This window comes from Camelus bactrianus, chromosome 3 (assembly GCF_048773025.1).
Source record: "Camelus bactrianus isolate YW-2024 breed Bactrian camel chromosome 3, ASM4877302v1, whole genome shotgun sequence".
NCBI lineage: Eukaryota > Metazoa > Chordata > Mammalia > Artiodactyla > Camelidae > Camelus > Camelus bactrianus.
In genome coordinates this window covers 44,437,456-44,455,596 of record NC_133541.1, presented here as the reverse complement: position 1 = coordinate 44,455,596, position 18,141 = coordinate 44,437,456, and the positions used below count along the sequence as shown (strand labels likewise).

The window sequence follows — 18,141 nt, the reverse complement described above, 5'->3', positions numbered from 1 at the left end:
GTCTCTCAAGAGACAGACTAAGTTTTCCATTACCTCTCTTAAGGCCCATCTCCTCCATCCTCATTTTTATTTCAAGACTGACCACAATTTTCCACAATAATTCACAGTGAATACACATATGGCCCATTGCCCTAACAATCTCACACAGTGGTCAGACATTAGAACACGTGAACATTTCTGAAGTCTTTAAAAAAAATTAAATAGCACCATTTAATAGACATCGACAGTCCAGTTTGAATTTGGCTGTGCTGAGTTCCTTCACTTCCTGTCTGGCCTTTCTTCATCAAAGGTTCAAAAAATTCAATGTCAAGTACCAGAGTCACTCTATTAGATGTTTCAACATTTTAATGCTGTGTCATCTATTCTGCAGGGTAGATAGGGAAATCATTAGTAATGGGAAAGCACACTACTCAAACTGTGAGCTCAGGGCCAAGGCCAGGTGCAGCCACCCTCTCCCACCACAAGAATATGCTTCCAGTGCTAATTTCAGAGGTCTTGCGGTTAGTGGGTGGGTTTTAAATGTACGTGCATATGTATCCACTTATGTCATATATGCAAGTGTTTGTAAATGACAGCACTTCCTACCAACATCCTACTTCATGTGGAATTAATAAAGCAGCTTCTACATATATGAAACAGTGAAGGGGAAGGAATTTGTGTGTTTGTGGGGGGAAAAAACTTCTGATAATTTAAAAAATAACAGAAAATGGTGCTATTTGAACAAAATATATATAATTCATTTGGATTATAAACTTAATACAGAAGAAAAGGGTGTTTTAATTGTGAGTCTATTACCTAACTGAGCTACTCATTCAGCCTTAGACAGAGATCACGAATTCCATGACCCAACACCACAGTAACACTGGGTATGTGAAAAGGAATGGAAGTATTCTAGATAAATGTGAGCTAGCACTTCATATCTTTTATCAGGTGTTTGTTATACTGATGACTCTGTCAGTCTTAGTTCTTTCCTCTGAAATATCTACCATTTCCAGGCATTGCAACCTCAGTTTATTTTATCAGTATCCAGTTGACATGGTTTCCAGTCTCATTAGTATCTCTGAAACAGGCACCCAGGACCAGAAACCTATGAGGAGCAGTTGAAGGAATGTGGACATTTTCTGTGTGGAATAAAGACTTGCAGAGAATATCAAATGTGTCTTTGTCTATTTGAAGAACAATCATATGGAGGAAGATTAAAACAGACTTGAACGAATAAAAGGAAATTGTTAGAAGGCAGATTTCATTTATATAGAAATTTACCTGAAAGAGTTGTTAAAATGAAAAAACTTACTTTTTCAGGTAGTAAGCTCCCTGCAAGTGAAAAGAAGAATCTAGAAGTCCATCTCTGAGATGACTGTTGAGGCTGTTTTTGTACTGGTTGGAGAAGTCACATTATGATGTATCTTTTCTAACTCTCTAGAACCTATGATTTTACATTTTAGTGGGGTTGCTTGTAATTACTTGTTTTTAAAGCAGTTTCTGATATTGTACTTCAGAAGCCAATCCAGAAGCTTGTTCCTGGGCTGGCTTCTGAAATAAACTTTAAACTCATTAGTAAACCCTGTATCAAAAGCAGGGCCCGGTTCTGCCACTGGAAAATAAATCAAAAGAAAAAGAAACTCTGGAATTCACAGGCCCTTTCAAAAAATATTATCTTGTGAACAAAATCACTGTCGTTTCAGAAGAAATGTAAAGGTTAATGAACTTTCTGCTAAAAGACAGCTCCATATCTACATATCTACATATTTTAAAATCTCGCTGATTTATCTCCAACTTTCTGAGAAGGTAGATTTCTGGGTTATGTTCAAACTCCTGCTGTTTGATCATGTACTGTTCTGTTCTCTATTAGAGACAAGCATTCTTTTCCATGTGGATATTCCTTCATTTATACCAAGCATGCTTAAACTTGCAGAATCAATCTAACACCTTCAGACAAACCAAAGACCAAATAAAACAACCCCCCAGATTGTTACAAGAAAGGAATGGATTTGTCATAAATGTATCTCAGACACCGCATTTTAGCTGCACGTTTTTGTTACTGCCAGAAAAAATTAGGACATGGGATTTTAAATCATGACTTTTTTTTTCCCATTTCTTTGACTTGAGTATGTTTAGGAAAAACTTATACAGTGTGGAAATTTTTTCTTTTTTGGGCAAAAAGATCTTAGTAAAATTTCTTAGCTGGTTAACTTTATATATATGTTTTATATAGATATAGATATATAAAAATATGTATATACATTAATTTTACACATATATATGTAAAATTGGCTTCTTAAGAAATCACCTAACATGGATGGCATGGCTGAAAATCATGTCAGTTAGATACTGACAAACTGAGGATGCAATGTCTGGAAACAGCAGATACTTCATGGGAAAGAACTAAGACTGGCAGAGCCAGCAGTGCAGCTGGTCCTGATAAGAGATGTAAAGTGCTAGTTCACATTTACCTAGAATATTTCTATTCCTTTTCACATTACTCACTTTCTGTATAGATACACAAAATACATATTTGTAAGAAGAAAAAAATTTAAAACATGTTTGCTTACTCATCAGTATCTCTAAGACACTACTTGATAGGGAGAAAAGGGATGGGTCTATTGTAGGTAAGTATGAGTTAGCTTTATGGCTGAATGGATTCAAAAGGAGTTTTAAATGAACTTCATTGATTAGGAAATCTAAAACTGTATTAAAATGTTTTGTTTTTGTGGAAAGAACACTAATTGTGTGGAGCCGACGGTGTCTATGTGAATGTCTATTTTTTCCTGTTAGATCCCCCTTCCCACCTTGCCTCCTTCTACCAACTTCAAAAAATTAAGCTGAAAAAAAAAACTATTCTGAGAGAAACAATTAATATGCCACGGATGGCATGGTTTGCTGAATTGTGTGGTATACTATGGATATCACAGGTCCTAATTTTCAGATATGATCCTAATTTTGCTATTTTCACTAAGATGATTTAATAAGTATCAAATTAAGTGGCTTATTGTTATGATAAATAATCAGAAATGAAGAATAAAAAAATCCTGCATAAATGTATAAGATTACTGAAAGGGAAATTTATAGCCTTAAATAATAAATTTTTAAAAATTAAAAGGATAAAAATTAGTAAGTTTGCTGAATATGGGATCAATATCCCACAAGTACATTTCTACACAACAAGTTAAGGAATAGTTTAAAAAAACCCAGCATCGCTGTGTAAAATTCAGAAAAGTGGGCTAATATTTGAAGAAAGATAGATGTGAACCTTCTGCAACACATGAGAAGAGGTGGATTCTGGATGAAGACCTAAATGAGAAAGATTTTTCATATTAACTTCATACTTTCACCTAAGCAGGAACCTTCATGACTTGGGGATGGGGAAGAACTTCAACAAAACTTCGAAACACAATGACAATTAAAAAATTAAGGTGGAGTTAATTGTATCAAAGTTAAGAATTTCTTTTAGTGAAGGACATACATCATGGACAAACTTAATATACAGATAATAAAATGGGATAAGAGACTTGTAATGTCTACTAAAGCAGACCAAGGATTAGTATCTAGACTATACAAGAAATTCTGGAAAGGTGGCAAGGGCAGAAACCCCCTTAGAAAAATAAGGAAAGCAGTTACAAAAGGTGAATCCACAAGACTAATGAGCATTTGAAGGGATCTCAAACTATTAGAAATTAGATAAATGTAAATTAGAATAATAATGATGAGAGTTCCTAATTCCCATTCTTTGTCAGTACCTGTCATTTTCCATAGTTCTAATTCTTCCCAGTCCTCAAACTGTTAATGGGTCTCTATACTTGTTATTAGGGAGAACTGCTGGCATTATTTAGCCAAGTATATTCACATTCTATGACCCAGACATTTTGCTCCTGAGACTGTACACCAGATAAATATTCACAAGGTCCACACTAGGATATTCATTAGTGTTACATGTAGTGATAGGGAGGTGGAGGTATTCTGTATTCCAGTCAGAGAATAGTTGATAAAGTGTGGTAGATGCACACCTTAGTAGAACATTAATTAGAACCCACAGATTATAAGTACACATAGCCACCTGGACGGTTCTAAAAGCCTAGTGCTAGATGAAAAAGATAAACAAAATGCAGTATATGACACCATTCTATAAATTAAAAATATATGCACAGAAAACAATAATAAACATTATTTAAGAATACAAGCAAAAAGATACACATTATATAAACCCAACATCTATGGAAAGTAGGCTATGGGGATAAAAGGAAATAAATGGATGCGTAGACTAGTGATGATGGTATGCTGTAAATTAAGAAGGACTGGTGCAACTTTCTGCACTCAAATCTCAGAGAAGAAAAAAGAAGACGACAGCATAGCTAATACATGGGAATAAAGCTAGCCAAAAGATGTACAAAACACCTGCAAAGAATATTATCACATTTTATTATAAGACATTAAAGACTCAGGAGATCTAAATAAAAAAAGAGAAAAACCAGTTAGTGGATAGGGAAAGTTATTAAGGTGTCAATTCTCCCCACATTGACTCACGCACTGAAAGGACCTCCCTCCCTCAATCCAACATAGTTATTGGAACTTGACAAGATGATTCTAAAATTCAAAGAGCTCTCCCCATACCCCCTCAAAAAGTCAAGACACTTGCAGCAAAACAAGTTTGAAGGAAGATATCAAGCCTTGTTATAAGGCTTTAGAAGCTGAGACAGCATGGTACTGGTATAGGATCATACATGTAGACGAAAGGAACCAAATAAAGACCTCAGAAATAGACTCACACAAATGGAAATTTAAAATATGACAGATCAGCACTGTGGATTGGTGGGGAAATAATGAATTATTTTCAGTAAATGATGGTCAGAAAAATTAAACAGGAAAAAATACCCGAAGTAATGGATCCCTACCCCGTAACACAACAACAACAAAACCCCACAAAACCCTGAAAATACCGTCAGAAATCAATTCCAGAAACCTCTAAACTATTTGAAAAATGCACAGGAAAATATCTTTATGACACGGGATAGAGTAGAATTCCTTAAGGCAGATAATATATGCCAGAAAGATGATGAGGAAGATGAAGAACTACGGTTCACTGAAAGATACCATAAAGTGAAAAGACAGACCACAACTAGGAGAAGATACCTGGCATTCATATAATTACAGAGAAAGAATCATCAGAAAATATTTTAAAACTCTTAGAAATCAACAAGAAAATGCAATCAATAGGAAAATGGGCAAAATTCGTAAAGGAATTTCACAGATAAAAAAATTCAATGACAATACACATGTAAAGTTATTTTACAAGTCCCCATTAGTAATTAGAGAAATTGGAATTAAATCCCCAATGAGATACCATTTTATACCTATCAGACTGGCAAAATCTAAAGGACTGAAAACACCAAATGTGATAGATAAAGCTGGTGATAAATCAATAGTCATTTAAGAAGATGGTTTGGTTTAGGTAATCAAGTTGAAGTATGTGTTTTTCTTACAACCCAGCAATTTTCTGCTGGCATTTATTCTAGAGGAACTCTTACGCTCCAGGAGACATGAAAATATTATTTATAGCAGTGTTGTTTATAACAACAAAAAACTGGATAACTCAATTGTTCATCAACAGAAGAACAGATAAATTGTGCCATATTCACACAATGGACTATAGTATAGCAGTAAAAATATATTAGTGTGGCTGCAGTCACTGTAATGGACAAATCCAAGAAACATAATGCTGAGAGAGAGAGAGCAAGTATAGAAGACATATACTATTAGCACCGCAAAAGTTCAAAGAAGCAAAATCAAACGACATTGATTAAGTATGCGTATATATACTTGTATAAAGAAATGATAAATACAAAATTCAGGGGGAACAGAAAGAAAACAAAGAAGAAGTGCAGAAGGTAACTGAGTCTGGTTTGTGATTACAATCTGTGGGGCTTTTCAGACTGGACCAGGGGCAGTCACAGACACTGCCTGGCAGGCCGCACAGGAGAGCGCTGCCCGCCCCACCCCAGACTTGGGGCGCAGCCTGTGCATCACAGTCTCTGAAAGAGCTGCAGCCAAGGTCCAGGCCTGCAGCTGGTGATGCTCTTGCTCAGATTTATATCCCTCGTCCCAGCGGCTGCATCCCTGGTCCTTTATCTGAGGCCTTGGGGAGAGGGCTTCTTCTGGACCCCTGTGAGGCCTCTTTAGAGAGGTAGAAGGGGGAACATTTAAGACCTTTTTCCTTACTCTGAATCAGTACCTCATACTTTTCACTACTAGCCTTCCTTTTTGCCATCCCTCCTCCTTCAAAAAAAACAAAAAACAAAAAACAAAAAACATAACATACACAAAAATACACCCCTCAGGGCCCATAAAACTGCCAAGGCCTTCAGGGTTTCCTCAACAATGAGATGACCCCCATGTTTGTGCTGATCAACCTGTCCCTGGACCAGTGTGCTGCTCCATGGGGAAAACAGAATAGCAGGAGTGGGAGGGAGCTGGCATTTCCTCTGGTTTTAGACTCTTGCTTATACCACCACACCAAGTGATTAAAGGCTTTGTGCTTTCAGTTTTGCCTGAGCCGAACAGCTCCGCTCTTGCTTAGCTCAGCTGAGGTCCTGATAGGAATATATTTCTTAAGTTAGGTTGTGTAATAAAGCTACTTTGAACCTCCTCCATAAAAATTTATGAAAAGTTAAGTTCTGTGGTACTTCTATGGGGAAGACAAGATGAAATCAGAAAGAAACAAATATCTAATTTACAGCCTCGGTATCCTAGAATACAAAAAGACGAAGGAAATTGTGGAGTTATCAGAAAGGTGCTTCATTCTTTTTAAAATCTGGGTGTATGGTGGAAGGCAGGATACAAATGAAACTTTTAAAATGCATAATTCATATAGTAAATTTTCTCTTCTTTGGTATGAAATCCTTTAAGATGGATTTTCTTATATTTAATTTCGTATTATATTTTGGGCTAAATGTGATATATTTTAAAATATGTCTATGCCAAATCTATGGAGAGTAAGTTTCTACAGTTACTTACCACTTTATAAAATAGTGGGTATAAATATAAAATAGGGATGTGCTTATAAAATGTTTTTAAGGTACTTTATTCAAACTACGGTGTAAAGTTATATCTGCCCTTAAACTACTTTCTTCAAACCTTGGGGATTTTGTAATTCAATTTATCTTTTGCTTCAACAATTCAGGTTCTGTTCCTGTTTCCTTTTGTTCTATGTCACTGCTATGCTGATCTTATTGGTCTTCTTCGTACAAGTCCCCTTGCTCCCCAAAGATCAAGAGTTCCCCATGTCTGAACATTTCCAACCAGACCCTGTAACACTGTAACGGCTAAATACTAAAACTGCACAGCAGGTCATGCTCTGACTACCATGGTTTTATAAAAGACAAAATTATATTGTATGATCATCATTACATGTAACAAATTCTCAAACGTGAAGAAGGTATTAGAGATTGCCCTGCCCTTAATTTGATAATTCCTTGTATCTGTATAGCACAATTAGTTATAATTTAGAATGTTTTCACATCAGCTTATTTCATCCTTAAAACAACTATATTAATTAGGTGGGGCATATAATAATTATTCCCATCTTACAATCAGAAACAGAAACAAAGTAAGAGATTTCTATGACAGACCCTGAGGTCACAGATGTGAACTCAGAAATTAACATTCCTTGTCTGTTGCACACGTCTGAGACACTCTACACCAAGGCTCTGACACTTTTCACTTGTCCTAAACTTGCAGGACAACTGTACAATGTTAAAATGAAATAAACTAAAATCATGATAATGAGTTGTTCAGAATCTTTATAAGGAATACACTAGTGCTTTTGTCAAATATAGCTTTTGTTAACTCTCTTACTTTTGAGATGAAGTTCATTATCTACATATTAAATGTTGCCAGCAGCAAGACAAAGTAAATTTAATCATGAATTTCTCTCAGTTTTCGCTCTTACTGTATGGCTTCTATTTTCTTCATGAGTACACCAGCAGCTTTCAGTAAGAAGATACTTAGCAAAATCCTTACTTAAAATGGACCAGTGCAGAAATATACTCCTACTAACATTTCTAATGCAGAAACAAAATAGCTTTAAAAGAGTTACCAGACTTTTTTCTTTCCTTTCCTTTTTTGCATTAGCTTCCTTACCTCCAAAAAGACGGAATGCTTTTCTGCAGCTTGGTAGCGGCCACTTTGCAGAGCTGGATTTCTGAAAGCTTTGTTTTATTTTCAAATATTCTTCAGTAAAGAATGTCTTTGTGGCATTGTTTAGTTCTAGAATAAAGCAAAAAACATAGCATTTTAAAATATTAATTTGAATAGAATGGCAAGAACTTGTCAAATGATTGTTACAGTATTTTAATAAATTCAGAACTCTTTAAGATAGTGAAGACAAAAGTAGAGACAACTATTTCTTTAACCCAAGCAAACATAACTCCTCCAAATTTGATGCAACTCTGCTGCACCTACACACACAGCATACACATCTCCTATGTCAGATACTACACCAGACACGGAGGGTACAGTGACGGATGAGACATGGTCCCTGCTCTCAAGACGACTGTGGTCTAAGATGGAAATAAACAGGTAGACCAAAAAAAGGGGGATGTGTTAAGGGTGTAGCAATAAATAGCTAGAGTGCAATCATGATTCAGGAGTGACACTGAAAAGGAAAAACCCTTAGAAATTTTTACTTCATAGTTTCTTTATTTCATCCTGTATGTGTTGGGCGGACCATTTAGAGTCTACTGCTGCCGACGTGAGGAAGTTTAAAAAATGTAGAAATAAATTCTCAACCTTTTAGAGCCTTGTTAATGAGTTACAGAGAAAAGGGAAACATTCATTTGAAGTAATCACACATCAAAGGACATGCCTGATGACATTCACTTCAAATAGTAGAAAGTCTCTATATATGAGCCATGGAAAGCAAGGCACAATCTGAGTCCGAACTGTCTGATGGAGAAGCTGTTCTCAGGGAGGCCAGTGTAGAGTTGGTTACTAACTGAAGTAAACTAGTCTTTCCATCAATTTTCATCCCACAATTACTCCTATACTATTTTCTCAGTTTCCATTCTACTTCAGGCTTTGAGTTTCTGCTCAAACCAGTTACATCAAATTTTCTCTATTGTTCCTAATTACTCCCTTGGATTGATTCTTACCTAAGAAATTCACAGGGAAAACAGATTCATAAAATTTACATTTAACAACAAAAGAAACAATGTAAAAAAAATAGACTTCTCCAGGCAAGGGAGGCAACTTTCTAAATGCCCTTAAAGTAAAATCAGTGTGGTGGGTAAATGAAGATTTCGTGTGGGAGGTAAGATAAACCAAAGTGAAGAGTCTGCAACTCAAGAATTCATATTCCTCTCCTTTCTCTCCCTCCACCTCTTCCTTCTTCTGGAGAGCCTGTAGTCATGTTCTAAAATGTTGATGCAATAACCAGAGGATGCCTTGGTACTGCCCTGTCTTAAACTGAAAACTTCTTTTGAAGTGTAACTGAATTCAGTGTACCAGATCAAAGGCATTCTTGTAACAGTCTTCCAATAACTGTGGTTTTGATAACTGTCCACAAATCAAACTTGTCTTAGAGGGAAGATGAGAAAAGTAAGAGTAATAACGACGCTTGTGATATTTCTGTTTCCTAGCTTCAAGGAACTTGTTGCACAATGTACTTTTTACCTGTAGAACAAACCCATATAATTAATGCACCAAAGCAAGAAAGGGTTCATAAATATATCTGTAATACCTAAGAAAATGATGACCAAAGAAATTACTTTATTAAAATGTGAAAAATGAGATGGGAGTTGTATCTACAGTATTCTGTGGAACATAAATACCTGTGTCCATAAAGTACTCTTACGAGATGTTGGAAGATTTTATTTACTATACTTGATCTGAAAGGCCTTTGGAGAAGAGAGGATCCAGAACCAACCACGTGCGGGTGACTGCAGCACCTGTCATAAGGTGCTGAATTTCCCTTTGTACTCGCTCTCTGCCCTATCTCCTGCAAACATTCATTTTGCAACTGCTGTGTGCCTTTGCTGGTCTAGCTAGGAATATAGAAATGAATTAAATATAATTCCTGTCTGCAGGGCATTGTACTTAGATCAGTGATTCCAAAATGCCTGTCTGGAGCCTGGCTATGCAACAAAATCACTGAGGGAACTTGTTAAAAGACAAATTCTAGGAACTTGTCTGGATATCTTGAAGCAGAACTGCTGTGGATGTGACCTAAGTAGTCTTTGCTTTCTACAAGCTTCTTGGGTGATTCTTATGCACAGTTGGATTTGATAACCAATGGATTAAATGATCTTAAATCCTCTATTCTTAAATTATTTGAATTTATTTAAATGGGTTAAACCTTATCTTACTCTGCTATAAACTGTACAGACCTTACCCAAGGATGTTGTTCTTTCTGTAGAACCGTGCTGCCTTATTCTAGTGGCATTTGAACTTGGAAGTGCAGGATTTGACAACACATAAAATATTCAGCATTACATTTATTAGAATTATTTGGAAAAAGCACTGAATAAAATCTGAAAGCAGATGAAGATGCAGGGCTCGGAGTAAAAAAGGACAGACACTGCCTTTATTCCCTCCTTTGCCAATCCCTCCCTACCTATTAGGGAGAAGAAGCTTCTTGTTACAATATATATTATAATGTATTGGACGTAATCAATATTGCATATCATTGAATATGACAGAAGAAGACAAAACCATGAATATCCTGGGAAGATTCTGAAGTCTATTCAGATGGCACATTTAGATAAATGTGGTGGCAGTACCAGTGGAAACAGCCGCATCTTTGTGTTACACTGTCATAAAAATAGCAGATTACTGTTAAGATAAAGGAGTTCTAGTCTTTTTGATTTGGCTAAGAGTCTGTCACCAACTGCATAACATAATTCACATCATTACAGGGTCTCGCACCATGTGTTTCACTGTATTATATTGCAAACAATAAAATAAAGACAGGATAATTTTGAACTACAGGCAGTGCCAACAGGGTGGTGCAACTTTGATTTCTGCTTTATGCTTAAATAGGGTAATTTTACATTTAAATAACTAATTACGATTAATCAAATATTTGTTAATAATACTTTTAAGCATTCTGCTAAGTACAAGAGTTAAAAACTGAAATAGGCATGAAATAGGCATAGTACCTACATTAAATCCTATCTAGTAAAAAGGTAACCATTAAGTTATAAGGTGAGTACCATGACCGGATTAATTCAGGTCTTAGGGTCTTATGAATGAAGGAAATGTGATACAAGTATTATTATAAATACAGGGCACAGTCATTTAGGTGGACCCAGTAATATTATGTTCTAATTTAAAAGGCTAGGATATATGTGCCCAGCCACCTCATTTAGATTATTAAAGGCCTCTTTACTCACTTAAAATTACTTCTCATTATTATAAAAAGCTTTTTCCCCCCACAATTCCCTTCTGAGTTGTATGTTAATAGATAATATTTCACTTTTTCCAAAGATGCAAGTTGCAAAAAAAAAAAAAAGATTCGACAAAAAGGAAATTTGTAGTATGTTATAATAGAAGTAAAAAAAGACTACTTCTCTAAGAGTTTTGAATTATACACATAGGATGGATCTTATTCTGAGTGAAAATCTAACTTCCCTTCATTTCAGTAGGCACTGGGCATGCTTGTTCACAGGTACTATTTGGTTCCAGGAGGAATGGTGGCAGCCAACCCCCGAACATTTGCAAGGAACAGACGAGATTGGGAATCAGAGTCCCAGTCAGTGAGCATTTATATCAAAATGAAGACTTCTAACAAAACAATCTTTACCAGCTGACGCTTAACCCTCATTTTTAAACAGAGCTTTTAGTTTAACAAACTCTTGTGAGATAATCTTTAGAATTTTTAGATTAGTCTCATCTCACTCTTGTTCTTTAATATGTTGATGTCACTATTTTTCAAGGTTATACAATCTAAGACAGCTGTCTGTGTTGTTGGACAGTAGCAAGGATAAAGTGGAGTTAGAGTGCTCTTTCAAGAGGATCTTAGATCCTCCGCTTACACAGGAATGGAAAAGAGCTGATAGATTGACATTTGAGTCCACTTTACTGTGTATCAATGAAAATCTACAAACTGTCTTAAAACTGTGTTCAGGGCTTCAAGGGCAATGCTTATTTTGCACTTCTGAAAGAAGGGCAAGATAGCCCCACTTGGAAGGGACCCTAACTCTCCTGCGCAGCTCATTTTGTTCCCATGTGAGCACCCAAAAATCCTCACCTGTAAGGGGAATAACACCAGTTAGAGAAAACTTGAGTCTGCTATTACAGCTTATATTAAACAGAATATGACTAGGCTGACTCAAAGATGCCAGTAATGGAAGTCTCAGAACCAACTCTTCAGACCTGACAGTTTCTCATCCTGGGGCGGCTGCAAGGTCTCCCAGTAACTGCATGTCCTATGTTATTTGGGATCAGTAGGAACTCAGCGTGTTAGAAAGAGGCCAACCAGGATTATCTCATTCAGTACAGATGAATATTTACCTATGTATCCTCTAAAGATAAATTTTAACCAGATTTTCATACCCTTCCATAGTGAACTGTCCAGAGTTAAAATCTAGCTTAGGAAGTCCCATTCTCCAACTAAATATGTAGCCTGATGACAGGCATGTGCACAGGGACCAAACCAAACCCAAGCCAAAATTATGTATTTGATGCTTTGTCAAAGTGGAGTTATGGACTTTACAATATATGAGTCATTACAGAATATAATTTATGCTTAACTGATATTAACATTTGGGAGTTCCTATTTTATTCGCTAGATAGGCTATAGTTAAAGATTTATCCATTTTAATGTAATAATTCTACTTAATATTTGGTAATGCAATATTTTATACCCATAATTTTTGTACCAGAATAAGGAAAGAGTTGTTTCAATCATTTTTTAACCCTCTGGCCAGGGAGAAATTTGCTAGTACTGTAAGTGAGATCTTCTCAGGTTAGAGCATTTGTTCAAGCTTTCACCTCAGGTAGCTGTGTTTACTTTGTGCTTATTGATGTCCTTTAATGACTTTGAAGAATGAAGAATCATTTCAAATAACTGTTTCATTACCCGAGAATAAATAGTTTACCCTCTGTTAGAGGGATAATAAAGCAAAGAAGAGATCTATTAAATTAAGCCTAATTCAACCATAACATTTATTGAGCTCTTACTATGATTAAGACAAAATGCTAAGCATTTTGTGCTGCTATGATGTATACTATTATTATTTTGTATTTAAAGTTACACTTCACGATTTAGGAAAAAGGCTTTTGAAAGCCTATGGATAGAGATATACTAGGATCCTGAAAAGCTTATCCCAGCATCCATCCGTGGCCTCAAAGAATCCATGATTCTGTCTGTTTTCTGTGTGAAAAGAAAAAGGACTCTATCTTCCCTGCCCATGCCATATTCAATGCTGCAGCTCAGTCTGCTTATTTATTTTTAAAAACTGTCAAAGTAATACATGTCTATGTTTTAAAAAAAAATCCAATGATATAAAAGGGCTTCAAAACCAAAACCAAAACGAAAACAAGAAATGATCTGTTCCACTCCCTCCTATCTCTACCTCCACTCCTGATCCCCAGGGACTGTTTTAAATATTCCTGTTTTCAGGTTTTTTCCCCTAGATATTAACCTCCGTACATGAAAGGCAATGTTTTTCAAGACCTGGCTTGCAAAGCATTAGACATATGTGAAATGATTTGAGGTGAAACTGAATGAAAAATTAAAAATTTTTTATAGTTACCAATTTAATTTTAGTGTATATTAGAAGAGATGTATAAAGTAATACATCAAATACATAAATTCACAAATACATTATTAAGGATGAGGCTAAAATAAGTATCTTTTTAAAAGTGCGTTCATATGAAGAAAACCCTTAAGTAAAAAAATAGTTCAGGTGGTATGTGGATACAGTAAAAATTGTAAAGGTGGTATGAAAATGACAGAAATTTGAGAAACACTGCTGTAAACATTATGCCTATTTTTCTATTTCTTTTTTTAATAATAAAATAAGATTTATCCTCATATATTAAAGCTTAAGACTGATGATACTAAAAGACATCATGAAGTAGATAGTCCTGATAAAGAATGAGTTCGAATTTTAGAGGCAGTGACTATTCTGTACAAGATGAACAGAAAAGTGAAGGAGTTGAGGCATGGATGGATGTAAGAACAAAACTATTATTAGCGTAAGAATTAAAAGACAGACTTCAAGGTATAGAATACAAGAAAGTATGAAATGTTCTTAATGGAAATAGGGACAATAGACCAAGACCACAGTGTCACAGTGGATAAAAAGAGGAAATATGATGTTCTTTAGGATGAGCTGTAATGTCCTGGATAAAGCCCAGCAGGACATCTAAAAGTCAGACAGAATACAAGATAATTCTTCCTTGGACCAAACACTGCAGGATATCTCTCATTCCTGTCCTTGCTGACCAGATGTCAGTAGCATCCTCCTATTACTGTGACGGCCAAAATATCCCTGGTGAAAAATCATAGGCCTGCTTCATGCTTAAAATCCTAGATTAGCTTAAATGCCATTTCCTTACTTAGTTAGGGACTTCAATACACAAGGTGAAGACTTAGCCATTTTCTTTTCCTTTTTCCAGTGGATGTCACCAGCACATCTGCTTATCAGCACCTCGTTCCCACCACATAAAGGCACAAGAGTAGTGGCCTGGGGTGGGTGGTCAAAAGGGAGATAGAGGTTGAATGAAGGAAAAGAGTGGAACAAGGGTAGAAATCTTCCTCACTGAGTCTTGGGTGATCTGAATGGGCTGAGACTACACAGTTGTGTGTTAAGCTGCACTGACCCTGTGGCTCCCTATGCAACACCTGGGATACTTACATCTTCCATATGACCATGGACTGGGACTCCTGAACAAGGAACACTGAGTCTATAGTAGGATTGCCTACATGAGGATTGCCTCCAGGGTCAGTCCACAAGAGAGGAAAAGACATGCTTGGTTTGAAGGCTTCAATCAGAAAGTCAATTCAGGAAAATATGATGCCTTCCCTCACAACAAAACCATCATCTCCTTAGCGGAAGGATTCCTTCCCCCTCACTTGGATGACCCCCACTCCATTTAAAGCTTGTAAGCCACAGCTTTTTCTGTTCCTTGGCCAGAGATCCTGTTATGCAGCATGTAGCACCTCCCTGAACAGATCTACTATTAGGGTCTTATGTTAGGAAGGAAGAAGGATGTAATGGATACTAATTAGTGACCAATGGTTATATACTACAATTTTTTTGTTTTCCTAATGTGTCAAGTTCTTTTTTTACCAAGATCACTTCTAACATTGTTAAGTAACTTAAGCAAAGTCACATAACTAGTGAATGTTACAATTCAGGTTTAAAATTATTTTGCTAAAGCACATTCTGTGGAATAAATCTGAGAGGAATTTAATTGTATCTCTATCCATTGAGCTACTCTAATAAAATTATGTTACAACATAACCCCTTATTCATTGGCCAAATGTCTTGAGTTCCTTTAGAAAATGACAACTTTCCCACTTTAACCTTTGACAATAACTGTCCCCTGGTTTGTACACAATTGGATGGTGACATGAGGTAGCTGAGATAATTCATTCACTTAATAAATAACTCTCAGGGTTCAGTAAGGTTCACAGAATAGTCTAAGATTAGAAACTGACTTTTTCAAAATATCAACAAAAGCAGCTGAAACCAGAAGAGGAAAAAAAAATCTCACTTACAATGGCAGCAACAAAATATACAGGCATAAAGCTAATAAGAACTGTGCCTTATTAGGAAGGAAATTACAGATATGTGTTGAGAGGCAATATGCCATAACAATCACTCAATATTGTAATAATGTCAATTAAAGATGTGAATTATCCCCCAAATAGTTTATAAGATTAATTCATTTGTGAGTTATTAAAGTAGACAAACTAGAATAATTTTAAGACTGAAGTATATGGTATAGGACAAGATAAAATATGAATGAAAAAGAACAGCTGCCAAGGAACACACATACATTTTAGTAATTATTATTACTTTAAAAAGTGCAATTCAGTCAGCATAGGAAAAATGGATTGTTCAACAAATGTTACTGGAATAAATGCTTAATGATATGGAATAAAAGTACTCTATTCTTAACCAAACCACACATCATAACACATAGACTGGAGTTAAGTGTGGGGAAATGAGGACAAAATGAAAACCAAAAATAAACATAGGTAAAGAGACTGTTTATATAATTCTGTAGTGGATAAGGCCTTCTAATACCTAACGCTGAAATTGGAAATAATAAAGACAAAAGTTGCTACATAAGACTACATGAAATATAGAAGTTTTGCACATTCATAAAACACAATAAACATAATTCAGGGACATATGAGAAAACAGGAAAGTGGCCGCACATGGCAAAAGCTGATACTATTTTAAAAAATCCTCTTGCAATAAAGAAGAAAAAGATGAACAGATCAAAAGAAAAATCAGCAAAGGGCATGGTAAGGGATTTAAAAGGACTAAGAAGGGTAGTCCAGAGTATCAAGAAAATAAGCCCTTGTATTCTACTGCTTGCAATAATTTTGGAGCATAATTTTGTAATATATACATAGCCTTAAAACACACATAGGCTTTAACTACCATTTCTACTCCTGGAAATCAATTACAAGGAAGTGTTCAGAGATGTGTGCAAATATTTATCCAAATATATCAGCAAAGAAATGAATGATAAATACACATCTAAATAGTAGACAGCTTAAGTAGACCATGATCACAAGAATTTAAAGTAAAATAAAAGCAGGGCAAAAGCTTTACATACAAAACTCATTTTTTTTTTGGTAAAAAATGATTAAGTGTATGTACATAAACTGTTCTGGAAGAATACTCACTAAATGTGGTCTTTAAATGGTAGGACTATGGAAGATTGTGAGCCTATAAATTTATTTATATGTTCTGATTTTTCTATAATGAAATTGCACTAATTATATAATTTTAAAAATTATTTTTATAGGAAAACCGACCGTATTTTTTTGGCTACTAGTGATGTTGCTTTCCCTCATTTATACTCTGATACGCCCTCAGCTCTTATCAAAGAATATCATAAGATACAATTTTAGAAAACCTGGTATTGCATTTGCTTTGAGGACACTGCTTACTCTGTCTGTCAATATGCCTAGAAATCACATAAAAATTTTCGTTTAAAGTGCTGGAAAACCCTTTGCTTATCCTTAGGGATTGGTGTGTTTCTTTTCAAGGATCATGAGAACCATTTAATTGTATGCTTACTTTATTTTTCCTAAGGCAGCCAGAATATTAAAACCAAATATTTCATTTAATTGTAGTTACCATGTAGGGCCATATGGCTTATGCATCTGGCCCATCCACCCTCACCTGGTCTTTACATTCCATTTCAATTAATAAATTCCCTTGTCTCGCTATTTCATTAAATATATACCTTAAAACACCTTAAATCTTTTTGAGGTAGGTATAAGTAACTAAGTGATTTGTTCCCATTATTATTATCAGCTTCTAAATGACACTACGCAAGCAAATTTAGTCTCCATTGGAATAAATATTCCCAATAGATTTATTATATAAGAACCAATTTTAGAAATAAAGGGAAGTATGACGTTGTTGTTTTGATAAATGAACCAAGAGTGACATGAGTCACTGTTGTTTTAAGACCTCAAGGAAAGCAATTTTAAAATCCCTATCAATGTTAAAATGGATCATGGAAGGCAGGGACATCTGTCTAAATCACTATGTACATACTTTCCATCAAAACAGGCTTTTAGTAAATGCTTTCTTGCAAAGATGATCAGAGATATCACTGAGAAAGGGGTGTTATTGTTAGCCTTTCATTCACTCCAATGCACCTACCTAGCAAGGGATCTGGTATAAGAAAAGAACCCCCTTTTCTCCCAGTTCAATGTAAACCAGAAAAGAGAAGCTTCCAGCAAGCTTCTGTCCTTCCATGGAATTGCTTCCTTCCCTCTCTCCACCCCTTCCTCTCTCTCCCTCATGAAAGGAAGAGTGATCTGCCTGGTGACACTGATGACAGCTTGGCATCCCTCACCACATTTCTTTACTGGGTAGAGTCACTGTGCTTGGCATGTCCTTGTGTCTCCAGGTCTAAGTTCAGGGTAGTGATGTTCTGCTCCAGTCTACA

The 18,141-nt window shown here is 35.7% G+C and overlaps 1 protein-coding gene across 1 annotated transcript in view; it reads right to left on the bottom strand.

Annotated features, from left to right (window-relative positions):
- RNF180 (ring finger protein 180) overlaps positions 1–18,141 on the bottom strand; it is a 164,662-nt gene that overhangs the window by 28,460 nt on the left and 118,061 nt on the right. Inside the window, exon 6 of the mRNA XM_074354864.1 lies at positions 8,134–8,259. Within this exon, the coding sequence (XP_074210965.1) occupies positions 8,134–8,259 (126 nt within the window). The remainder of the gene's footprint in view (positions 1–8,133; positions 8,260–18,141) is intronic.